This window comes from Falco cherrug, chromosome 6, assembly GCF_023634085.1.
Source record: "Falco cherrug isolate bFalChe1 chromosome 6, bFalChe1.pri, whole genome shotgun sequence".
NCBI classification, from domain to species: domain Eukaryota; kingdom Metazoa; phylum Chordata; class Aves; order Falconiformes; family Falconidae; genus Falco; species Falco cherrug.
In genome coordinates this window covers 9,259,823-9,285,562 of record NC_073702.1, presented here as the reverse complement: position 1 = coordinate 9,285,562, position 25,740 = coordinate 9,259,823, and the positions used below count along the sequence as shown (strand labels likewise).

The following is a 25,740-nucleotide window of genomic DNA, read 5'->3' as shown; positions in this document are numbered from 1 at the left end:
GGCAATCTGCTCTGGCTGACCCTGCTTGGGCCAGGAGCTGGAGCCCCTCTCAAGAGGTCTCCTCTCACCTCAAGCAACCTGTGATTCCCAGAGAAGCCGAACTGCAACCCTCTGCAGAGGGCATCGTTAGCAGGACCTGGCCAGCAGACATCAGCAAAGCCGCCATGAGTGCTCCAAGACCCCCCCACAGAGGACCAGCAGCACTGACCTTAGAATGGCTTTTAACCATCCCTGCCACCAGCAGAAGCCATGCTGCAGCACCCCACCGCCCAGCCCTCCCTCCGGAGCCAGCCACTACAGCCCTCCTCCTCACACCCGCAAGTTAGGCCAGACGTTAACATAATGGAAAGATATGATAATAGGTCAAAAACGGTAGAAAAGGGACTGCTTTTCCTCAGAGGACGCGCACCCACACCTCGCCTGGCCCAGCCGCCCGCCCCAGCCCCGTTCCGGCGCCGCCGCAGCCGCGCCCTCGGAGCCCGCCACGGCCGCGAGCAGCCTCGCTCTGGCAGCCGGGCGGTGGCGGTAGGGAGCTGAAGGGGGGCGTCACGTGGGCGCCTCCCAGGGTGCAACGGGCGCGCCGGCGTTGGTTGCCATGGTGCCCGAGGGGCCCGCCGCCATGGCGCTGCCCGCACCGCCCCCCGCCCGCGTCTTCGCGGAGCTCGTCCCGGCCCCGGCAGAGGCCCCGGCCCCGGCCCCGGCGGGACGCAGCGGCCCCCCGGCGCTGTCCGGGCGGGAGGTGCACGTAAGCGGCAGCGCGGAGCTGAGCGCCGGGCCGGACCGGGCGCGGGTGTCGCTGCGGCTGGGCAGCCGGAAAGGGGCGGCCGGGGCGGCGCGGAGCAGCGTGGCCCGCCGGCTGGAGTACATCGCCCAGAGCGCCCGCCAGCGCGGCGTCCCGGTGAGAGCCGCTGCCCCGCCTGCAGCGCCGGGCGCGGGGTCCTCTGTGGGGCCGGGCGCCGAGCGGGAAGGCGAGCGGAGGAGCGGGCGGGGCAGCTCCCCTCAGCTGCGGGGGGCGGCCGGCACCGCCCGGTCGGCGGGGGGCGGCCTGCGCGGTGAGGTGCCTTCCTGCGGCCGCGGGAGCAGGGGCGGCCGGGCGGGGGCCGCCCGAGGGGACGGGCGCCCGCAGAGGGGCCCCGGCACCGCTGCGAAGGGCGCTGCGTCCCCCGGCCGGGCCGGCGGGAGGCAGGAGTGACGGGGTTTGGGCCTCCGGGCCTCCGCCCTGGGAATGCAGCGGCCGCTGCGGCACCGCTGTGGAACCCTGCCTGACTTGGGGAGGTTGCGGCTTTGCCAGCCTTGGCAGAAAAGGTGGAATGGAGTTCCTCGGGCTGACCCAAGGGTTGCTTGTTTTGCGTCTGAAAACCATCCTGCTTCGACTGTTTCAACTGTTCATGTAATACAGCATCCTCACGTGATGGAACTGAGCAGGGGTACACAGCAGCATAACTTAACCTATACATGTGTGTGTCAGTATAACTATGTCCTTACCATAGCTTAGTGACAAATGCCAACAGATCTTCTTCCTCTCTTTTTTTTCTTGTTCCACTTGGAGAGGTATGAAAAAACGTAAGATGTGATCAAGATAGCTGAAGTGATGGGAGCCCCTTGTGGCCTCAGAAAGTTCCTTTACCATAACAAGGTTTTTTTGGCCTCAAGAAGTCATTTTATGATGGTGAGAAAGGCATTGTCCTACCTTTAAGGCCTTGTCTACATTGTAAATGCTCCATAAGGGTGATACTTCTTCTAGCAATTGTTCTGCTGATGCTTTTTGGATTTTATAAAACAGTTTTAGACGGCGTTCCACACCTAGGACTCTTGAAGAGACCAAAGCTGATCTTTGGTGGAATAAGTGGTTGCTTTTGAAAAGTTACTTACCATTGAAGTTCCCCTGAAGTTTGTGCCTTTTTAGTGTGTTCACAAATGAGCTGGAAAGAAGGGAGATGACGGAGTTTGCTATCAACACCAAATTACTCAATGTAGTAAAAAAGGAGGAACTGCAGAAGGGTTTCATGATACTGCATGATGTTACAGTGCAATTCAGTGTTAGTAAGTGCAAAGTAAGAAAGTAAGCTACTTGGCGTAAACAGTAATGTGGGCATGCAACATCACTGTAAGCACATCTGAAATGCTGCATGCATTTGAAGATAGGTGCTGACTCCAACTTTTTTTTCCCCCCACAAAATAGGATGTACGGTTTTCTTCTAGAACTGATAGTGATGATATCTCTGTTTCTGTAGTAGCTAAATAAAGCATTTGTTCAGGAATAAAGAAGGCAATAAAAAAGACCCCTTAACCCCTGGTTTAAAGTCTCGTATTGCAGTTATGGGACTAGATGGCAAGGACACATGGAGGCTGCTGGATATGTGGGCTAGGTCCATGATCCTGCTCCCTATGTTTTTCCTGAATGCATGGCTGGGTGTGTGTTTGTCACAGGGAGCACGATTCCATGGCCATCAGAATGACTTGTTCAGTCAGAAATGGTGCATTTTTGTATGGGATTACAGGTTGAATGCCTTCAGTTTCTATTAAGTGAGTTAACAGGATTTTAAAGTCTTGTGAATTTTAAGAGGAGGAACGGGAGAAGAGAAGGCAACTGCTCATACATTTATTTTTATTAGTAGAGGAGACAATATGCTTTGTACCCAATATTATGGTGAGCTATCATATCAGGGGGTATTTTCATCCTGACTACAATTAAATAGCTCTTCAGAATGTGGATAGATTAGATAAGGTAGTTACAGATATTTACCCTACTGTGAATCTGAATAACCAACTTCCAGTTTTAGCATGAGCCTTATTGAATTAGGATAGTATGGAGCATTTGACATGGTGATGGCACACAAAAGGAGTAGGCAGGATGTTAAGTAAGTGAGCATGTGTTAGATGGGCTGTGCACGCTGCTCCAGGGTAGAAAAAATAATTGCAAAATGAAGTATGACCTGGACAGACAAATGGTTTTATTTGGCTATATGCAGCTGGTTCTGAACTGTAATGGGAGCAAGTAAGCGGCGGTGGTGTAACCTAGGCGGAGAGTGAACTGTCTTTATGATGTGAGAGCATTCAGTGTCTTATTATAATAATTTCATAGTAATCTTTTGCTGTTTCAGAGGTGCCGTGCATTAGAGAATGGAGATGTTCTTTCTACTTATTTGAGGAACTGTGAAATGCTGCTTAAGTTGTGGGTTTCTCAGTGTTAGCAAAGTGTTAGCTCTGGGGAACTCTGAGAAAAACAACATGAAGTTACTTTTTTTTTTTCCAGAGTAGTTCCCTGTGGTATAATTTTTAGTGCTTTGTTCCATCCAATTTTAAATCACTCCACTGCTGGAGCTTTTATTTGCCTTGTGGCTTTTCTACTAACAACTCTCACTGCTGACAATTTGTTCTTAACTGCATTTGCTAACATCACTTGTAGCTAATACCATTCTAGGCCACTGTAAAATTAATAACTCTTCACAATCTCCATATGGTTCTAGTTGTTGCAAGCTTATCTAAGGCCTCTTTAGAAATCAGCTGCCTAGTCTATATATTTATTTTTAATTAATCTGTAGAATAATTTCCTTAACGCTTGTTGTTGCTATTGTAGGAAGTCTGTGAGATCAGAAGTGCGTAACCTCTGCAGCAGCAGGAGCTTGCATTAGCAGCTTGTCAGGATGCCTGGGGGCAACACCTAATTTCCATATATATTTACACAGGATTTTAATCAGAAATAGATGCACATAGTAGCATTTATTTATAGAGTGCTGTAAGTATATGCAGCACTTCAGAGCACAGACTCTGCTTTGAAGGCTGCAGGGAAAGTAAAAGCAATGGGGAAACCAATCTCTTACTTGGTCCAGCTGCTCAAAAGTAATGTTTTTTTCTTTTTCTCTAGAAGAAAACTGGCTTTATATTTACCACCCATGATTTATTTGGGGAGTGGTGTGATGATGACACTTGTTTTCTTTAATCACTGTATCTAACAATTGGCATTGGCCATCTTGTTTAAAAATAACTGATAATATTTGTCATACTGATCAGCGTGTCATTTAACAAACTATATCCAGTGATCTCTGGCTTAAGAGTTTGTACTGGGATATGTAATTTGATATATGTGCAAGATTCTCCATAATTCAAAACTGTTATTTAGGAGTCACAGTTATGGATGCATATCCATACAGTTGGTGAAAAAGAGATTTTTATGTTTTGCTCACTCAGTTGCAAAATCTTGCAATTTCAATATATCCTTGAATAAGAAAGGTAGAAACCTGCGTAAGTCCTCATGGTTTTTAGACTGCCACATATTTTAAGAAATACCCCCAAAGCATCCTTACAGTTGCTGAGTACAAATCTGCTTTTTACCTTTCTTAAAATAACTGTTATGTATACTTCTGTTATTTCTTGAATGTATGTTAAGCAGCAGAAACTTCCTTACTGTAGATTTTTAGGTCGTCATTCTGTTCCTCTCATACCAAACAGAACAGGCAGAGTGAGGCGATGAAAGGCTGGAGCAGAGGTACCCGATGCCCAGCTGGGGTGTGCACTGACTGTAGGTGCTGATCATCCTTAACTGTCTGGGGATGCTACGATGGATAGACTGTTAGGAGATATGACCATATACCAAGACTCTCATTAACCATTTATTTAGTACTAAGAACAAAAAAGCTATATTCAGGTGGAAGAAGCTAATTCTTTTTGTTGTTGGAATATATTTTTCTTAATGTGAAGTTATATTGGCTATATCAGTGCAAATGTACTGCAAAAGTAAATAGTAAGGTAGGTTTCCAGGTGTCTCCAGATTTTTTTATTTGTAACTACACATACCAGTGTAACTTATGACAACAGTGCATAAGTGTACATTTCCAAACTATAAACACTTTCCCTTACTAAGGCTGGTCTGGTGTTGCATAAAAAGGTCTCAGTTTTGTTAACCGCGTAACCAGGAGCAGAACATACAACTTTATCGGCAGATAGGCTTTTCTCATACCTTATTGTTGTATAGCTGTCTCCTTGAAGTGTGCTTTTGCAACTTATCTCTTTAGTTTTCTCCCTATTCTCTTCTGGGGAAAGCAGCAGTCACTCCTGTAAACAGTGATGGTGTTGTGAGGGTGGCCACAACGGTTCTGTGAAGATATGGTTCAGGAGTAGTAGATAGGTAGGAGGAAGGGATATATTGTTGAAAAGAAGGAAAATATAAGGCAAAGCACAGTTCTAGACTTGATATTATAAGCCCAATGAGATATTGATTGTCTTTTGCATTTATTTTTTTTTAGAGTACCTGCAGCAGTGATCGATGGTTTATGTCACTGTTGGCTCAGAAAATAGGCTATATAAGCAGAATGGAAGTGCGATTCTGTTAACTGCTCCATGGCTTCTGGAGTAATTGAGTTATCACATAATGATAATATTATATTCATTTAATTTTCCTACTGTGATTCTTGGCCCACAGATTTAGAAAGTGGAGACTTCTATTCTATTCCAGAAGTCCAGAATACCTGACATATCAGAAGTGTAGCTTTGCTGAAGTCACACTTGAAACTATTTTTCCTGTGGATATTGCAATCAAATGGATAGTTCCTCAGCCAAAATATGAACGCTAGACATACACAGTAGGAAAAAAAGACTTTTGCTTTTGATGTAGTTGAAGTCTGGATTCCAGTTTAAAATTCTCTTGTCACCTACCTGTTTTTTCCATTATCTTTGTCTAAACACACTCCCAAACAGGAACAAAGTATCTAACAGAAGATGTATCACAGGAGGCCACCTTGTTATGAATTCAGCAATTATTTCGTCCATTTATCTTCAATAACACATACAGCTACTGTCAAATCTGGTGAGATAAAAATCGGCTATGAGGGAAATTTTAGAATATGTGGCACAAAATGACCTTTCACTCCTATTGCATTGATCTTGCAATAGCTCCCGGAGCCACTGGGTGGCACTGTCCTTAAATACACAGGAACCTTGTGGAGGGCAAAATCAAATCGGAATACTTGGATCCACTCGGCATGAAAGAGAACTTTTTTAAAAAGGATTCACGAGTGGGGACAAGGGAAAGCAAACACATTTTTTCTATGTTTACTCTAAAGCATAGTTATTTCTGTAAAATATGAATTGTAGAAGAAAGCTTTTCTGTGTGGTTATTTCTATAAGATATGTAAGAGCTCTAGAAAAAAAAAATCTTTCTTGTCAGTTGTAATTGGATTCTATCATAAATAGTAAGATTTGCTCCATTTTGTAAATTAAATGAGTTGCTGTTGCTGGACTGACTTGATCACTCTTTGGCAAACCTCAGCCACCCATGCTGCTGAAGTACCTCAAACCTATGACTGTAAAAGGGGAAATACAGGTTTTAGTGACTAACTGGCCCTGGTCCTCACACTTACTAGAAGAGATTATCCAAAAATAGGACTGTTGTGCTTGAATTTGAGTACTGCCAATCAATCATAAAATTGAAATGTCAAAATTTGTTTCTTGTAGCCTGCTGTGCAATGGTAATTATGGATCTAATTTCCATATGATATTTTAAAAGGAAAATGCTTCTCATGATTAATGTAATTTATATAAAACTGATGCATGCGTGCTACATGATAAACTTGGAGATTTCAGTCTCTGTAGGAAATATTCTGACCTAAAGCATCTTTTGAAATGTGTCAATACTGAAGGAAAATACTGTTTTCTGATGCAAATAAATTTAGTAAATAAAAAACTCTTTCAGTAATTATAGAAGGGTTAGTATGTGCTTCCCTACAGTTTTTGTGTATTAAATGAAAAGATACATTTACAGTTGTAAACTGTGTGTGTGTGTGTGTTGTGTTATAGTACTTTTGCAATAAATTGTTAATCCAAATTGTTTACCAAAGAGGGGAAGTGGGTGAAAGAAATGTGGTTGTTAGACTGCTAGCAAGCTGGTCAAATATTCAGATGTCACTGGAGTTATTCTGTATCTTAGTTCAGTAGCTTATATACCAGTCTTGCAGGATTTGCTAGTGCTCTGTGTAGCCATATGTTGAATAATGTAGCTGCGGTTAATGCAACAGTGTCACTGGTGGCATAGCCTCTTTTAAGGGTCACCATTGTGCCAGAACAACCACTGCTCAGTCATTGTTCACATCACCTTGCTACAAGCCACTACTGTCGAAATATCTTAACATAAGGGCCTGAAAAGCACTTTTCACATACTAACTTTCTGGAAACAATTGAAGCATCTAGTTTTTTGAACCAGGTGAATTTACAGTTACACACTGAGACACACAGCTTCTAGCTAGCAGTCACTTGTAAGACCTAATTGTTCTCTTCAAGTGAATAGCAGTGAAATTACATTATAGAACTACTGTATAATTGACTTTAAAAAATGTCAAGAATTCTTCAACATCCAGCTAGTTTTTAACTGAAGAGGTTAGCTTAGAAAATTCCTAATTTCTGTTGCTAAGTCATAAGTAATAAGCCAAAACAGTTCAACTTTCACAGGACAAAATGTACATACATTTCCAACAGATGTTTAATTTCTGTCTTTTAAGATATTCTTGTACTTTGTTTTAGGAAGAAAATATGACTGTAACAGAGGATTTTAGTAGAGTAGAAAATACTTACCAAATGGAAGCAGAGGTATGTATTCAACTTAACCAAAAATAATAATAAATAAAAAAAAACCCAAGAAATGTAGCGAGGACCAATGAAAATCTGCATACTCTCTTTCCTCCTGCTGAGGAGTAGGTGCTCTCTTCATTAAAGGCAGCATAGTCCAAAGAAACTATTGGAGGACTGCAGTTTAAAGCAGAGTTCAGCAGCAGTCTTCTGTTGTGTGCAGATCTTGTGTTCTGCTACTGTAATATAGAAAGAATTCTTTTCTTCTAAGATGGATGTGTGCTTTTTAAATGTCACACGATGCTGCGGAAGGCAATACTTGGTTCTGGAGCTCCTCAGTTGTCATTCTGTGGCAGTATAAGCAAGCCCAAGATTCTGCACTCTCCTGCACCCGTAACCCTTCCTGTCTTCTTGCAAGGAGTTGTACTTAGGTGGATAGGTCAGTTCAGAAAGCTGCTCCAGTTAATAACTTCTTGTCTTTCCAGATTAGCTTTTATTTTTTCCATTATTTTAGCTCCTTGAACTGGAGGCAATGCAAGGCAGAGGACAAGACTGGATGGGAGACAACAGTGCTGTGGCAGCCCTAATCTAGATCTGCTTAAGCCACAGCTGAACAGCACCTGGACTTTGGTCTATTCTACATGACTCTGCCATCAGCTTGCTGCAAGTAAAGCAAAGCTAATTGTTTCCTAGGTAATTGACTTGGACTTCTGTAGGTAAAAAGTGCTGCTAAATAATGTGGGAATAATCCTATTTACTTCAGAAGCAGCTTAAGGGAGTATATTTTTGCACCTTTGTGCTATAGTAGGAAATAAATGTGCTGGAAACATTCACTGAGGGAAATGTTGTGTTTTCAGCCAGTGGATCTTTTTAGAGCATCAAACTTTAATCACTACCCAGCAAATTTACAGATTCTTACTAAGTAAACTTGGAAGCCTGTCATAAAATGGTAACTGTTTCATAGAACTGTTATTTACAGTCTCCTAAAACAGGGTTCAGCCTCTTTAGTTTGCTTGTTTTAAGGCATATTCTGATCTAAATAAAACTAATAAATACAGGAATAATTCCGAATTTGGAGAACAAAATTTTGGGTTTCAAAATGAGTCTTAAAATACTTAAATAGTATGTATCAATGTCATGTTTTGAGTGACTTTAACTTCGTAATGTAGATGCCTACTACCATGAGAGCTTAAATAACCATGTTTTTTAGATGAGCTGCACTTAACAATTAATAAAATTATATTGAATTATCATTTAGGCTACAGACAAGCTTAAGGTTACAACTTCAGTCTTAAGTGGTAACTTAACCAATCATCTCCCTTCTGCTATTAATTTCAACGTACAACGTTGAAAGCTAATTACATAGATTTAGTGTTCATTTGTAGGCAGCTTGGACCAGCTGTAATTGCTGTTTAAAAACGGTATGGTTGCCTAGGACCTGAGTGTCAGAACTTGAAAAATCTAGCCATAGTACTGCTGTTTTGGCTGCCCTGTGCACTTAAGTTGGTTGCTCTTTATGCAGAGATTAGTTTCTCCTTGCTTCTCCCTTTATGTATGTACTTGTTTCATTAGTGCAGCTTCATAAACCAATGAAGTTCCATTGACCAGCATGTTTGCATACTTCAGCAATATAAATTAATTTAAAATTAACTTCTGCTTACTTCTTCACTAAAGAATTTGCCGTTATATTTGTATTATATATGAAATCATGGAAGTCACGCATTATTTCATTCTGCAAACTCTTTGTACCATTTGTGTACTGTAAGAGTTTTTAGAGAACAGAAGAAATTCCCAGACAAATAGCTATTTTGAAGGTATAATTAAGAATTCAGGATATGCTTTCAGCTGTAAGGAGATAAACTTTAATTCATTTTATAACAAAGGAAAACATGCAGAAGAAGGAAGTTGTGTATGAGATCACAAAGCTCTAATATCTTAATCATAATAAGTCATTTATTGCATGACTGTTTCATGGGATGAAGATTATGTTGGTTTTGTGTATTTCTTAATACACCTGCCTCCTTATAAAGCATAACTTCTTGTCCTTTACAGCCTTATTCAAACCTCATAATGTCCATAAGTGGTTTTGTATACCCACATATTACTTTTTCCACACTTTTTAAACCTTAATCATAATTGAAGAAATTGAAACACAGCTTTGCATTTTAATGCTCAGGTATCCTCTGTAAATGTAAGTGGAATTTATTGGATAGCTCTCTAAATGAAGACTGATTTTTAGGAGGAAAATTCAAAGTTAGTTGTTTTTTGCCCCTGAGGGTACCTGATTACTTGCTGCTGCTTTAACAAAGTTCCTGAGCGCCCAGAACTGCCCCAGCCTGAGCAGCTTATCTCTTGCTTAAGACCCACAGTTCTTTTGTTTGGTCATTCTTTTGTTTCATCCCCTTGGGGGAGGTAATCTTGTAAACACAGCAATCTGGAAAACACTATGACAGTGCTCATAGTGAGACTTTCAACTTTCCACAAAATACAACTATGACAGTTTCCTGGCAAAACAGCACAAGAAGATGTATGCTTTTTATATATGGCAAGAACTCCCACTGAAGAAAGAAATCTAGGTTTAGTTTCATCTTCAGTCTTTCAGAAAGTGATCCAGTCCCCAAGTTACCGGTAAAGGGCATGCACCTGAGATGAAGATGCAGACTTGGTAGAGTTTTGCACAACAGGCATGACCCTTTGTCCGTGTAGAAGATGGAATTGCCCTGCCACTCCATCTCGGTTAGTTTTGAAGGCCTTAAGCCCAGTTTTGGCTCAGCTGTGTGAAGAGCTACTGAGTCAGTGCAAGGATTCAAGCCAGGATGAGGTACATGTACTGCCTGAGAGGCTACCAAGGGTAGCAAGGCGTGGGCGTTAATTGCTCTGTGATAACTGTCAATATCCATTTTTTTTGCCTTACCCTGTGTATGAAGTAGCCCCCTCATCTCTCACTGAGAGATTCAACTTCCTTGAATTATCTCATTTTCCACAAGGTAACTCTATAGTATGCACAGAGGAAGCTACTGCACTGCAGCTGACGTGCACTAACTTGGATTTCTGTACCATATACCTTCACTCGGATGGATTGCTGCATGGACCGCAGCAATCACAGGGCTGACTGAAGGTCACAGGGGTTAGCAGTGGAATTTTCTTTACCACAGTTTTTTTAATTCCCTTCCTATTGAACCTGTATTATTTTGCAAAAAGAAAAGAGTCAGGGATAGGCGAGAAGGGGAGCCTGACTTGGTGATGGCACTGTACCAGGAAGTGAAGATGAGGGTTTAGTTCTTCTAGAAAGGATTTAGGACCCAAGATTCCTGATTCCTGAATGCTGCAGCAGCTCGGCGTCATTGCTTCACTCCTGGCAGCTGCACTATGCCACAGAAAAAGACTGGCTCCTGCCTGGAAAGCTGCTGCCTGGCTGGGGAAGGCCCTAGGGCTCTGGATCCAGGGCTGATAGTGATGCCTGCTTTGTAGCACTTGGGAAAGCACTTGAAAACCTGATGCATCTCTATTTAATGCTTATTGCCAGAGCCACAGACAACTAGATGTTCAAATCGTTTTTAATCCAAGTCTGAAGTGACCAGTTCTCTGTAGGCACTGAAGTCAATCTGTTCAGCCCACTGCAAGCTGGACTGGGCTAGGCTTCATTTAATCTAATAGTTTAGGTTTCTTGAACCTGATATTTGGAATTAAAATGTAATTTTCCTTCCTGCACAACGTTTCCCACATAATTTTGCTTGGTCTTATGCATAATTAACATCTAGTAATCTAAAAAAGGAAAAACGAGGATGCATCTAGTCACATGTTCCAAAGAGCACATTCATTCTTCAAATTGTCTACATACCAAGAATGCCGAACTTCCTCACAAAAGAGCATTTCTTAATCCTCAATTTTAAACCATTTTTGTGAACTTCTGTTGCAAACCTAATGATAGTCTCTAGGGCTATATAAAAGTGTTCTAAGTAAATAAATGTTGGAATTATATACAGGACTAGTAAGTTTTATGAGCTTGTACGTTATCTGGCTTTATACTGATCTAAATACAAGTGTTGAATCATAGGGGGAAAATGAAAAAAATTACCTGTGTGATGTCTGTGTTCACTCCCAGGTCTGTATTGTATTCAGCGATTTTGGAAAAATGCAGAATGTTTGCAATCTACTCATTGAAAAGTTAGGAACCTCTGTTACCATCAGTCCACCCCATTTCTACCATACACCAGAAGCCATAGACACCCTTCGGTAAGTTCTCTCGCACCACAAATTTTACAGCCTCAGATAACAGTTGATATAAATACATTATTTATACTGTTTGTAATGGGAGCAAATAGGTTTTTTCATACCTATTAAAATTCATGTTCAAAGATTTCAGTATTTGTTTTAAATATAAATTAACGCTGTTCAGCCCAGAAGATAGAGCTTGTGTCCCTGTGCAGAATGTAATAAAAAATATTTTCCCAGTGATTTCCATTGGAAGTATAATTTGCTGTGAATGTTAGGTCAACAGAATTTGACTTTGGTTACATCAGCACATGTAGATTTAATTTGTATTTATTCATGCAGGTACAAGCGTGTTACCTAAGTACCCTTGCCAATTCCCATTACTCTTAGCTGCTGACATGATCTGAAAAGAACCACGTACAGTGCTTGCTCAGCATTGAAACATGCTGCTTTGAAGCTCACAGTCTTGATATTTTAGGCATTAGCTATTCAAAGTCCTGCTTTTCCCATTGACATTAGTGGAAGGAAGAGGGAAATCTAGTCTTGGCTTGGGTTTTGCCTCTTTAAAGGAAAGAATTATGCCTGGTCCAAGAAACAAGCTCAACTAGCTGCTGCTAACAGTTCTAGAGATGTCAGAAGTGTATCTCCAAGGTATCTATGCAGGAGTCTGGAAATCAGACCAGTGATTTCCAGTGATCAGACCAGGTTAAACAGGTGCCAGTATGCTTTACAGCTGGGCCACCCAAATGCCTGGAGCAGAGGGTGAACTCTGGCTCAGCATCACATGCCAGATGCCTGCAACATGTAGGTGTTAGAAATGCTTGGTCGTAGCTGATGAGGATGCTGACATTTTTTCCACACGCTCCCCCCTCAAACTCCTAAACAATCACTCAGCAACTGGGGGAAGGCGATGTGCCTCACAGCTACGCAGTTACAAAAGCTGAGGCATTAAAAAAAAAACCCCGCTTGGCAGGGAATACTTGTACATCAGTTGGCCCTGCTTGTTATTGTGCTGCTGTTTCTACCTCTCAGCCGTCGAGTATGTGTCGCTGCTGTTGGAAACACGCGGCAGAAAGCTCAAGAAGTCTGTCGACTGTTTGGCCAGTCATTGGGAAAACCTTTATTAATAAGAGAAGAAGAAACAAAAGAATGGGGAGGCCACATAGACAGTCATCTGGTGAGCTCCCCAGATTCAATGACTCTGCAGGAAAGAATCCAGAATGCTACTGCTTATGCTTCTTGTAAAGTGTTTGCTGTCTTTGAGATAAAGGGAAAAGAAAACAGAAGAAACAAGTTCTTGTAGAAACTCTCAAATCCTACACATTTTCTTAATAAAGTTTTTATGCCTCCTTTGGGTTTTTTTTTTTGTTGTTGTTGTTTTTACTTTATTCTTATGGTAGCAAGTAGAGTTAAGAGAGAACATTAAGAATGAAATTCGTAGTGAGCCAAAGTAGGTTTCTTGACGTATCTGTCCATATGCAAAAATTTAGATTAACTCTTCCTTTGCATGTATCATGTGAAAGCAGTGCAATGCGTGTTTTTGTAGAGAGAGCTATCAAAGTATTGAAGGATTTATTTATAACAGCTCTCCCCAGAAATATTTTGGTTCCTGTTGGCCTTTATTTAGCTCTATTCCCTAAAATTAAGGTTACCATTAATTGTAAGTACAGTTCTTAACTGTTTAGTTTCTTCCTCTGCCCTCTGTAAAAGGGCAAGATGTTTGATGTGCAGAACCTTTGCTATTCCTTGCTGAAGCCAGGCTATATTTAAACCAAATGTGGAAGGAATTTAATGCCTGCCCTGAGTTACAGTAAACTGAACATGCAGTATGTTTGCTTATAATGAAATTAATTACTCAAAACATGCTTAGCAATGTTTTATTTCATCATAGGAAAAAAGGTACATGAGTTTTATCCTGGTATCTGTTTGCTCAAGTTTAAAAAGGAAGTATGTTTTCTAAATGTACTTTACATGTACAAACACTTAAGTACATCAATCATGAGGCTAGATTTTTTTCCCAGCCATGGCTGCATAATGTATTTTGATCCACCATATCCACTGAAATAGGCTTTCCTATCGGGGTGATGCACCTGAGACAGTATTTCAAGTTGAATAAGCACCAGAATTAGCAATTAATACAAACTGATATTTAAAAGAATCATTAACTGTAGTGACTTTTAATTTTTTGAAAGCTCCTGATTAGTTTTTAAGAGCATTTTATACATAGGGATACTTCAGTGGGATTTTCTATGTACCTTAACCTAATTTATGTCAGCAGAACAGTGCTTCCTCAAAGTACTCCACAAATGTTGAACATACCTCATGAGGTATGACACACTAGATCTATACTGGCATTGATGTTTTAAAATCAGCACTGTTTCTTACTGAAGTACTTGCCACCCATTTGTTGCTGATAGACCTTTTTTTTTTTTCCAACTGGATCAGTTACCTAATCCAATTAGGCAGCAGGAACAGTAAAGAAGCAGTCAGAGAAATGGTGAAGACACACAAAGTTGATGGCCTTAGGTACCACAACGTTCAGCTTGAAGATGCAGATCCACAAAGGGCAGTCCCACTTACGTGCCTTGTCATGATGCAGAAAGCCTGCAGTGAGTGGGTTAGAACTGGCAACTGTGAAAGGGTTAGGACAAGTGTAAACATTTTCTCATCAGTCTCAACTCTTCAGGAAATTACTTTGCCTATTGTGATATAGGAAAGGCTGAGTGAAGGCAATCCACAGACCTTCTTTTGATCTTGAGGTATAGGCATGACTCACCCTTTGTAACTAATCTCAACTAGACAGTTTTCAAATACCTGATTGTGTGAGCCTGTAACCATCAGTTCCCCTAATAAACTGCGGGGAGAATACCAGAAGCAAACTGGTATCTAAAAGGCTAGTTTACACAACGTAAATGTTTAAGGTGAGGTATCTGTTTCTCCCCATGGACTATAAAGGTAACTGTAGGTAGCCAGCTGACTGACATAGTAGAAGGCGCATTTTTCAGACACATAAGTTAGAGTGGTCAAAATCCAATTTTAAATAGTTGAGATGCTTATCTGGGACAGCTTAGTTCCTGCTCCTAGGTTCAGGCACATTAGCACATTTTGTATTACAACCAGTGGCTAAAACAGAAACAAGGACTGGAACTAAGGCTTCTCCCAGAGAAAAGAGGTAAGGGTGTCATACTGTTCGGCCCCACTGATTGAGAGGATCCTTTATGTGCAATGGCACAGTTCCAAGAGAGAGCATGGAGAGTCTTCAAGCCAGCCTAACTTAGACAAGTCCTTGTGGGGTTCTCCTGAAAGGCAAAAGATGCCAATTGAATCTCCTCTGTTTGACTAGACCAAGCATCTCCTGTTAGATGAACGGTTCAGCTACTTGCTGTTACTTTCAATACAGATACTGCCACTATCCACAATTTAAAAGGCATCCACAATAGAATCATAGAATCATTTAGGTTGCAAAGGACCTTTGACATCAAGTCCAACCATTAACCCAGGACTGCCAAACCCACCACTAAACCACATCGCTAAGCACCACATCTACACATCTTTTAAACAGCTCCAGGCATGGTGATTCCGCCACCTCCCTGGGCAGCCCGTTACAAGTGAAGGACCTGGCACTGAACCTTGTCGAACCTCATACAGTTGGCTTGGCCCATCAGTCCAGCCTGACCAAATCCTTCTGCAGAGCCTTCCTGCCCTCAAGCAGATCGATAACTGCCCTCCAGCTTGCTGTCGTCTGCAAACTCACTGAGGGTGCACTCAATCCCCTCATCCAGATCATTGATAAAGACATTGAACAGGACTGGCCCCAGTGCTGAGCCCTGGGGAACACCGCTTGTGACCGGCCACCAACTGGATGTAACTCCATTTACTACCACTCTTTGGGCATCCATCCAGCTTTTAATGCAGTGTAGAGCAGTACTGTCCAAGCCATGAGCAGCCAGTTTTTCCAGGAGAATGCTGTGGGAGATGGTGTCAAAGGCTTTACTAAGGTCCAGGTAGACAACATCCACAGCCTTTCCCTCATCCACTAAGCAGGTCACCTTGTTTTAGAAGATCATGTCAGTCAAGCAGGACCTGCCTTTCATAAACCCCTGCTGGCTGGGCCTGATCCCCTGGCTGTCCTGCACGTGCTGTGTGATGGCACTCAGGATGATCTGGTCCATAACCTTCCCCAGCACCGAGGTCAGCCTGACAGGGCTGTAGGTCCCTGGATCCTGCCCTTCTTGTAGATGGATGTCAGTCTGCTGGGACCTCCCTCGTTAGCCAGGACTGTTTGTAAATGATGGGGAATGGCTTGGTGAGCTCTTCCACCAGCTCTCTCAGTACCTTTGGGTGGATCCTATCCGGTCCCATAGACTTGTGCATGTCTTAAGTGGAGCAGCAGGTTTCCTCCTGGACTGTGGGGTCTTGGTCCTGCTCCTCCTTGTCACTGTCTTCCAGCTCAGGGGGCTGAGTACCCTGAGGGTAACTGGTCTTGCTGGTAAAGACTGAAGCAAAGAAGGCAATAAGTACCTGTCTTTTCCTCATCCTTTGTGGCAATGTTCCCCCACCCCCCTATCCAATAAAGAATGGAGATCGTCCTTGGCCCTCCTTTTGTTTCTGATATATTTGTTAAAACATTTTTTGTTACCTCTGAAGGCAATGGCCAACTTAAGTTCTAGGTGCACTTTTGCCTTTCTAATTTCCTCACTGCATAACCTCACTACATCCTTATAGTCCCCCTGAGTTGGAGGACAGTACAATAGCACTGGATCCCTTGCAGAAAGCCATTTGTATGTGGCATATATGCTTGAAGGCTGTTTTCTGGATTAGTCTCTGTCTAGTTTAAGAATGAGGTGCACCTTGCATAAACTAGAAGTCAAAAGCTACCCAGACCATGATAAGCACATCAGAATTTTTGGCTCCCACAGAGTTCTGTCTCCAGAGAGGAGACATTCAGTCTGGGCAGCAGCTGAGCAGGAGCTGTTTGAAACGCAGGTTTTTCAGAGTGGAATTGAAAAACCAATACACTTTGCTAGATTCAGCAGAAAGAGATTAAATGACTTGGATAGGCCAGTGAAATCCTAAAACAAAAGTCCATGTCTGCAACAGCCTGCACGTAACAGATGCCAAGTCTCTAAAACACTTACGAAATTAGGCAGTTGGATATTCTGAAGTAGGCAGTGCCTGGGTTTGGTCATTTACTGTCTTCCAAAACACATACTTGGAAGTGCAGCAGTAATTTGTTTATCTGCTTTCTCTACTAGTTTTCACTAACTTTGCAAAATAGATGGTATCTATTAAGTCAAAGGTCAGCTAACTTCTAAATACAGGATAACAAACAAGTTGCAACTGAATCAAAAATAAATACTACCTCTAATCCCATAATAATTGCTATCTTTTCCTCAGGAATGTAAGCTGTAGATTTGCCAAATCCATTTGCTTTGTTAATTAGAATTCCACAGCTAAGACTGTCTTTTAGACCCTGCAAAAAGAGAAGGAAAATAAATAGCCTCAAGGGGGGATGATGACTAAAGATTACATTATATAATCAGTTAACTCTCACTAGGCTTAGAGAACCTAAATGCACTCAATCTATACATACAGCAAGTTCGTTTTTATGATCTTACCAACATCAGTTTGGAAAATTAAATATAAAGCAATCAAAACTGTAACACATGAAGTTCTTGGCATATCTGAAACATTTTTTGAGAGTCACGATTTTAATTAACCTTTTCTCCCATAGATCTTGCACAAAACATGACTTGGAATATCCCTGCTTCTTGTATAGAGGTTCCACAACAATTTGTTAGTCACCCTTCTTCCGTCAGAAGCAGCAACAGAACACCAGAGAGAAACAGGCAAATTCAGAACACAATACCACCTCTGACAATCTTGGTCTCGATCCTGGACAGAGCTAAGGCAACTTTTATGCATATATAAAAATCTTCCAGCCAAGAAAGAAGTGTAGCTTCTTTTTTACAGTGCCTGTCAAAACAAATCATGGTCCAGGGTTCTGCCATGCTCACTATTATCCATAAACATTCCTGGCCAAGGTAGCCCACAATCTAAACACAAAGAAGTGATGGATGGATGAATACAGACAGATAACTGGAGTTTATGAAGCAGTTAGTATTGATCAATGTGACAGGCAGTGGCCTCTGCTCAGCAATTTAGTAAAGAACTGAAAGTCAGAGAAAGGCAAGGAAAAGTTGGGCTGAAAGCCTGGCTAATGCTGAGAGAGAATTTGCAAGGACCAAGCTTAGTAATTGCCTTGTAAAGGTCAGAAGGCATTTTGCATAGCTGACACATGTAACATGATAAGCAAAGGCAAGTTAAAAAAAAAAAACCAAAAAACAAAAGACACACACTTAAACCACATGTCATCACTATTGAAATTAGAATAATAAAGATGAACACAAGGTCACTAGGAGAACAGAACAATATACGGTACATAAAAAGAATCAGAATGCCTGATGGGAAATTCATGGGTGTTCAGTTGGTGACAATACTGAGAGGAGAAAAGCAAGCAAGGATGCAGGTGTTTTAGAAGCTGAAGCTGAGTGGCAGGTGGATAAAATTACAGCGGGGAAGGAACAAAATGCACAAAACAGGACTGAATGTCTGCTCACAGCTGAACATGAATTCTCTGCTACAGGCAGAGTTTCTAATTTTTTCTCATTTTCAGTCCTCTTTGACTAAACGATTAGTGCCTTCCTGCCACTTAAGCAGCATGTCAGCAGCCAACCCACAGGGTATGCAGCACTGTATTATCAGACCAGCACTGTCAACAAAGATTTAGCATCTGATTTTTACATACAAGGATTTAGGCTAGAGAATTTCAAATCTTCAAGAATTCTAACTAAAATACGTTTTTAAATAGATTTACATTCCAGGTATACAGACGCCCCAAAACATTGCTTTCTAACGGAAACTGATTAAACACAGAGGATTACTTGCATTTCTTAGGTGCAATGAAGATTATACCATTTATGGATGATCAAAGATTTAACAGCCTCTCACCTTTACTAACACAGCACGACAAATCCATTCAAACAGTACAGGTTGACACTGCTACTTTAAATACAACACTGCGTATTAAAAGTGAGTAATTTTAATTCGAGACATGTCTGGTACAACCCTGACCAGCGAAGCTTAATCAGTGGTGCAAAAACAAAGCTCTGCTGGGAGAGCAGCACAGAAACAAAGGAGGTACCACTCAGCTGCACAGGTGATACGGGATTCTTCAGTATTTTCCATTAGGTTAGCAGGCAGTCTGTCTGTAGTGTTTCTGAGGGGTTTTTAACCTGAGTTATTCTGTGTATGTATTAATAAAGCAAGATTATAATAAATTCAAACCTGGTTTGCTGGAGGATATTTGTGTTGTAGCCATTTTTCTGGAGAGTTAGCTTTGATGTCCCATCCAACAATGATTCCTGCATAGCCAAATCTTTTGTTACCTATTACTTGTCCCACACTGATCTGAATATATTCAGGCTCTGGACTGTGAACATGAATTGATTCTAATAGAAAGAGACTTAGCAAAGTGTTTGATCAAGTGCATTAAATGTTTAAACAGAAAATCTTCTGACTTCTGGTAGGAGAGAACTGGCAGTTAGATTAACAGGTGTGAAGTAAACAAGGGAACAGGTACTTTGCTTTTTCCCTCAGAATATTACTATGATCTCTGACAAAGCAGCATCCACTAAGGAAGGCATTTTTCTCTTTGTATGCCTTCGATATGACATAGAGGTCTTAACAGAGTTTTGGAAAGCACAAACACATGTACGTACTGACAATTACTTAAGGCTTACATACAGTATTTTACAGTGCTTAAATATGCTAACTGATTTTGCCAACAGTTTTTTCCAGTTTAGGTCACAGAATTCTTCTATTCAGTCTGATTGCAGGGAAATTTTTTCCAGGAGCAGACTGAAAAACTCTTGCTTTCTCCTTTTAACAAGTTGATCTACGTCAGTTCATTTGAATCAGGTAAAAGCCATATGACTGTTTCATATAGCATAGGCACTCAGATCTATTCAATAAAATAGATACACACATACAGTATATCATATTGATACTGTTACACAACACAGGGTGAAAAGGTCTTGGGTTTTACATTTTCTGTTTTGCTTACTGAACATTATCAATAATGTTGAGAAAGCAGGAAAAAAAAAAGACTACCATTTACAAAGTAAGTATGGAAATCCACTATGAAAGACCTTCTGACCTTATAGGCAACAATATCACAAGCAAAATCCAAAAGGATTGCAAAGACTAACACCTGCAAAACAAAAATGGGTTTCTGCTTCACTGTTGCCACTTGGAATTTTCTCTGTCGAAGCAATTCCTAAAACGTAAAAGTAATAACCCGAGATTCAAACAAGTTCTTTAGAAACTAAGTTTTAGGATAACTGACCTTCTGATTACTACTATTTTAAGCATTCGTATGAAAAGAGGGATACTGCAAAGCTTTTGATACAAAATTCTTCAAAATTTGAAGCCCAGATAAGAGGTTTCCATTAAAAGCACTTTTAAGGTATACACAAGACAAAGGGATTTGTTCCAACAGAAGAGTGTGAATCTAATTTCTTTGGATGTGTAACTCTACAGTTGCATTAGAATTTTTATATCAGAGGAAACCTATTTATTTTATACAGGTGAGCAAATATTATTCTGAACTCTAACAGAGTGATTCTTCAGTATCTTTTGTAAAATCCTTACATATTGGTTAACGCTGGTATGGCCAAGGTATCTGGCAATGAGTCCCAGCTTAAAGCTGCAGTAAGTATAGCTTTTCCTTCTGCACTGCACTGAATTTCATCTGAATGTAAAGGGTGAAGGCTAGGAGAAGGACATCTTTAGAAAGGGGAAATGGCCTCTGTTTTTCATTGCTCTTGCAAATATGTGTAAAGAAACTAAGCAAACCGAACATTTACTGGGGGCGAGGTTTCAGATATTCCTTCTGCTGGCAACGTAACAGGAGTAGTCTATGAACAGATGTATTTGGGTTAACATTCTCCATCCATACCAGTCAGCGGCCCATTGATGCCAAAGAACTATAGGTTGGCCTAGTCTCCTTCCTCTTTTATGGTGTTCACCACCTTCCCTCTTTGAGTCTTACTCCCTTCAGCCTGCCTGGAAGAAAGTAAGAGCAGGTTCCACAGCTGTGCAAAGAATACTTCTTTAACAGCTCTTGGTTTTGCTCAAGTCTGTAGGAAGACTTAAGGCTGCCAGATACCTTTTAATGCAAACAGGAATGGGCAAATACCCTGACTTGTCAGACTACATTGTTGAAAACAGCAGCTAATAATGGTAGGTTTGGAAGCTCTCAAATGTCACTGTATTTTTAGGATAACCAATTCTTTATAGTATAAGAAACTCAGAAGACATATCAGCTCAAACTATATACAGATAATCAAAGGATCGTTTGGTCTTTGAAGGGTTTATCTTTAGATATTCCTGGAGCTTTCCACAAAGCTGCAAAGCAATTTATAGTGAGTCTGAGAAAGGCAGTTTCTGTTTCCCTTCATACACCATTACCCTGGGTTTTCTTGGGGGCAAAACTAAGTCTGAACCTTCCACAGTTCAGAGGGCCTGAGACCCTCAATTGTTGTACATGGATCAACAATAAAGGATATTTGAAGGTCCAGACAAGGTAAAACCTTTGCAGTATTTCTACTGTACAAGAATTAAATCTCACAAACAAGCCCTTTAACCTTCCCAAACAAGTCCAAGCAACAGTCTTCTTAAATTGTCATATATGTAAATGGGTGTAATTTTACCTTTTCTAGACCAACTCATTGTCAAATGTTCAGTAATCAAGTTTTCCCTTCTTCCTAAACCCGCAAGTTTCCTGTCTGTGTTTTCCAGTTCAAGTTTTCTTGAACTACCACAGACAGCGTAAGATGTCCATCCCATGTTGTAGGATCTGATCCCACAAACATGTAGCTCCTCACAATCATTAATACGGTGAATTGCCCTGACTTCACAATCAGATAAATTTGAAGTAGAGGATAACATGTATAGAATTACTGCCATGATTTACATTTAGTTTTGCATGGAGTTCAAATTGCATGTTTGTGTAGAATATAGGCACACGGTTTTCTTAAAACTGGTAGAAAGTCCCAAATAATTCTCAACAAGCAAATGAGAGACACTTCATTACTTATTGTACCCCTACAGCATACCTTCCTGTTAAGAATAAATTTCAGACACGGCCTCCTCTTAAGTGTAGACAGTATGTAACACCCTGCCTTGTCTTTGATAGCCACAGCTTTAAACGATCTGCACACGCATCCAGACTCAAGTAAGATTTCGTAAAGCTGCTCCAAGAGGCAATTATTCATTAGTAGTAAAAATGATCATCGCGTTGTTTTAAAAACCTTCTCTAGTATTTTTATATTCTTTTTATTATTTAAAACTTTAAGGCTTTGCTTCTGTAGCGAACAGGAAAAAAGAGTCAGTGACCAAGAACAAGTTCTCACGATTAATATCAAGACTGCAAATGAATATTCTTTCAATCATCGCTTGTACCAGCAAACTGTATGTAACTTTTGGAAAATGTCATTTTTCATTACAAGGTTGCTTACTTTCTGTATTCAGACCATAGGAATTGCTAAATTGCAACAGATTCTGCAGTTTCAACTGTTACTTGAGAATAGCGAGCATGAGATGTCAAAAACGGTGCATGTAATCAAAAGACTACAGCCTAAACATTGCTGCATAACTCTAAACAGTTAGTAGTTGACTCATACCATGAAACCTGAAAATTATTTAAATCTGGGTCTTTATGCACAAAGTCAGACTTAGCTCTGTTTTCATCAGGCCAGTCTTTTGCTCTCATTACGTCACGTATTTGAGATCTACAGATGAACCATACAACCAACATGCTACACAGGCTGCACTGCTAAAACAGCCACCAAAGTCTCTCTTCGCATGGTTCACCTTCAAGATACCAACATTTGGCAATGGTTACCACTATCAAACATTTAGACCTGATGCAGTATTCTCCACTTTAGATTTGGAATAGATGCGTGCAACCCTGTCAATACATAACTTTTTAATTCAGATAAAAAACAGCACTACTTACTTCATTTTGTGACTGCCTTAAGTGATTTACTAGTAATGAATCTTTGTTGGTTAAGAACTCTGTACTGACTCACACTATGCAAAAAAAAAAAATCTATCTCAACAGCAAGCGTCAAAAGGTAATGGAAAGTTAGAAATAATCTTACTAATCAAACATTTCATTTCTCCCTTTTTAAAGGGACATAACCCATAGCAACATATATCATAATGTCCAAAAGCAGAATGAAATTAAGGCAAAGTGGAGCCCTCATGCAGATTATACACAGGTTTTTATGTGAAGAAAACAATGGTGGTTGTTCAGATTTTGAAGGACATCTTTAAACGACTAAATACAGTCACATTAAGGCACAAAAAAGGTATGTTGTTTTCATGTAGGAATGGCCAACGCGTCCCACCCACACTCCATCTTTCCAGGACAACGTGTTGTTGCAGATGAGAATGAACTCCCTTATCAATAAATACAGCAGGGAAGCAGAGACTTACAACTTTCCTGTTATTTGGATGCACTGCGCAGAGTCTGTTCCGTACCACTGGGATATGAAATATTGTGCAGGAAGCACAGACAGCAGCACGCAAATCCGCAGAGCTGCAGCTGCATTGATGTGAGGCATTCCAACAGGTTTCTTCAAAGAAACTTCCCGCTCTCCACTCTGAAAATAGGAAGAAAAGAAAAAAAGGAGAGACAAAAAACATGGCCATCAACTTGGCTAGCAGTGTAGTACTTAAAAGCTTCCTTCAGATTGTTCTGTTGGTTCACAAGATGACATACGATCTGTACACGCACATTTCAGTTACAGCCAGAGCACACGTAAATTAGGCCAAACTGCATTAAATTTGAGCATACTTACGCAAACTAATAGAATACTAAAGAAGGCAGCTTCACAAGACAAAACAAAAACCTGGATAAGTGTTATACAGACATCTCTTTCATCTGGAAATAAAAAAAAAAAAAAAAAAAAAAGGAGGAAGCAGGAAGTTGTATGGGTCCAATTTGCAATAAAATGCTGCTTTCCATGAACAAAATTCATCATGCTGCTTTATTGTGCAATTAAGCTTATTAAACATGTCTAACGTATCAGATGGATATCTATTTAGATTCGGTGATTATTGCACATATGAGAGGACTGAAGGATTTTTCTTTCAGACCAAAGGTACGCGTAACATCATACTAAGGCAATAACAAAGTGTGCCACAGTCCCACCACTAGACTAGAAGAGGATTTGACTCCACCATTCATTCCGACAGGCACCTGCCATACCTGACCAATGCATCAAGATATTAATTCCTCTTCCCTCCTCGACCATCAAATTAAGATACTCACCTTCAGCAAAGGAGCACACTGACTGTCTTTCTACATCTACAAGGGTTTTTCAAAACAGAACTAAGACCTGCTGAAATTTGAGAGTTGTATCTTTTACACAAACACCCTCAGAGCGTACAGGGTTACTGCAGCGTGCAGCCAGTCACCTACAGCCACCCCTCTCCGTCCTGTAGCAGCTACTACAGCCACTGCTCTCTAGTAGAGCACTCAGCTTGCAAGCACAAGCAATCGTCTCCATTGTTTCTGAATCCCTTCTAGCTCCTGCTATCCTAGTTTACATAGTTTACAACGTAACTTGGGTGATGTAATAAATACAGTACCTGTGCACGCAGTAAATTAATTTGTGAAAACTGCCTGGCAAAGGTAGCAGAGATCACAAGGCAGTGCTGAAGGAGGCCCGAAGAATATTGCCAGGAACATGAAAAAATCTGTGTGTGCAACGAAGCATTAACACAAGCTCCATTTCTCCCTTCTGCGTTACCTGCTTTAGAGCCAACAGCAAAGAAAAAACCCTCCTCCCGATTTTAAACGTTATCAGTAGCTGTACACCAAGAGTACTTGCTTTTTACCCCTGCATAACGTGGGGTCAGGTACCAGTCCGACACGGCAGCCATCCGCACCCGCCGGGGCTGGGGAGCGGGGCGGCCCCGCGGAGCGATGCGCTGTGCCCCAGGCCAGCCCTGACCCCGGCCCTGACCCCAAACCGGCCCTGAGCCCAGCCCAGCCCCCACCCCAGCCTTGCGCGCGTCCCTCCTGCTTCCGAGCGCGCCGCTGCGCGCAGCGCGCCGGGAGGATGCGGCAGCCTGGGTAGATGAGACAGCCTGGATCAAAGCTGAAACCCCACGGAATCAAAATACTTTTGCGCATACGCTGAAGTACCCGCAAACCCCTCAGAAAGGGGCTGCGCCTTCACCCCCGCCGGGAGCCGAGCGCACGGCCGAGCCGCAGCCCCCGCCGTGCCGGCAGCGCCCATCGCAGCCGGGGGAAGCCGCCGAGCCCGCGGGGCGGTAATCCCAGCACAGAGCCGGGGGCGCGAAGCCGACCGGCGGGCAGGTGAGGCGGCGGGGCGGGCTGCCCGCTCCCAGGGGTCGGCGCGGCCCGGGACAGCCCCGCAGCCCTCCCGCCCTCAGCCCTCGCCCCGGCGCCGCCACACGCCCTGCCCCGCCGCACCGCGCGGGCAGCCCCTCGGCGGGGCGGCGCGTCCCGCTCCCCGGGCGGCGGCGGGCGGGGGCGGGGCCGAGCGCGGGGGGCGGGGCGGGGGGGCGGGGCGGGGCGCGGCGGCAGGTAGCCGGGCCGGCGGCCATCTTGTGGCGCTGAGGGGAGCGGCGGGACGGGCCGCGGGCGGCAGCAGCGCCGTAACGCCTCAAACCGGGCCCAGGGCGCCGAGCCTGCCGCCCGGGGCGGGGGTACCCCCCCTTCAGCCCGACTGGGGGCCGTCCTCCCCGTCCGTGGGTGGGGGCAGGCGTTCTCATTCTCAAAACAAAACGAAAGAAACACCTGGGTGGACTTCGCACCCTTATCCTTTTAAAGGAGATTATCAAGAAAGAGACAAGAGGTGTGTGTGC

The 25,740-nt window shown here is 42.2% G+C and overlaps 1 protein-coding gene and 1 long non-coding RNA gene across 5 annotated transcripts; one reads left to right on the top strand and one right to left on the bottom strand.

The window, feature by feature from the left end:
- Positions 1-560: 560 nt before the first annotated feature.
- IRAK1BP1 (interleukin 1 receptor associated kinase 1 binding protein 1) lies at positions 561-13,123 on the top strand. Of its 3 annotated transcripts, none has more exons than XM_055714376.1 (4): positions 561-898; positions 7,516-7,581; positions 11,666-11,796; positions 12,808-13,123. In XM_055714376.1, the coding sequence occupies exons 1-4, from the start codon at positions 596-598 to the stop codon at positions 13,076-13,078; spliced, it is 771 nt and encodes a 256-aa protein (XP_055570351.1). In that variant the 5' UTR covers positions 561-595; the 3' UTR covers positions 13,079-13,123. The 3 variants fall into 3 exon arrangements, with proteins under 3 accessions (XP_055570351.1, XP_055570353.1, XP_055570352.1); XM_055714378.1 differs by having other exon boundaries at positions 579-745; XM_055714377.1 differs by lacking the exon at positions 7,516-7,581 and having other exon boundaries at positions 579-898.
- Positions 13,124-13,253: 130 nt separating this feature from the next.
- LOC129736368 (uncharacterized) lies at positions 13,254-24,859 on the bottom strand. 2 transcript variants are annotated; one of them, XR_008732856.1, is made up of 4 exons: positions 23,338-24,859; positions 19,123-19,286; positions 17,138-17,248; positions 13,254-16,271 (listed from the first exon to the last, which is right to left on the bottom strand). It is a non-coding gene; the product is annotated as an uncharacterized LOC129736368 (long non-coding RNA). The 2 variants fall into 2 exon arrangements; XR_008732855.1 differs by having other exon boundaries at positions 19,123-24,859.
- Positions 24,860-25,740: the final 881 nt, after the last annotated feature.

What these genes read in the sequence shown, in the direction of transcription:
- IRAK1BP1 (XM_055714376.1), top strand. Translation starts at nt 596, where the DNA reads ATGGTGCCCGAGGGGCCCGCCGCCATGGCGCTGCCCGCACCGCCCCCC. An exon ending in CCCGCCAGCGCGGCGTCCCG is followed by an intron (nt 899 to 7,515) that starts GTGAGAGCCGCT and finishes ACTTTGTTTTAG; the next exon opens with GAAGAAAATATGACTGTAAC. An exon ending in GAAGCCATAGACACCCTTCG is followed by an intron (nt 11,797 to 12,807) that starts GTAAGTTCTCTC and finishes TCTACCTCTCAG; the next exon opens with CCGTCGAGTATGTGTCGCTG.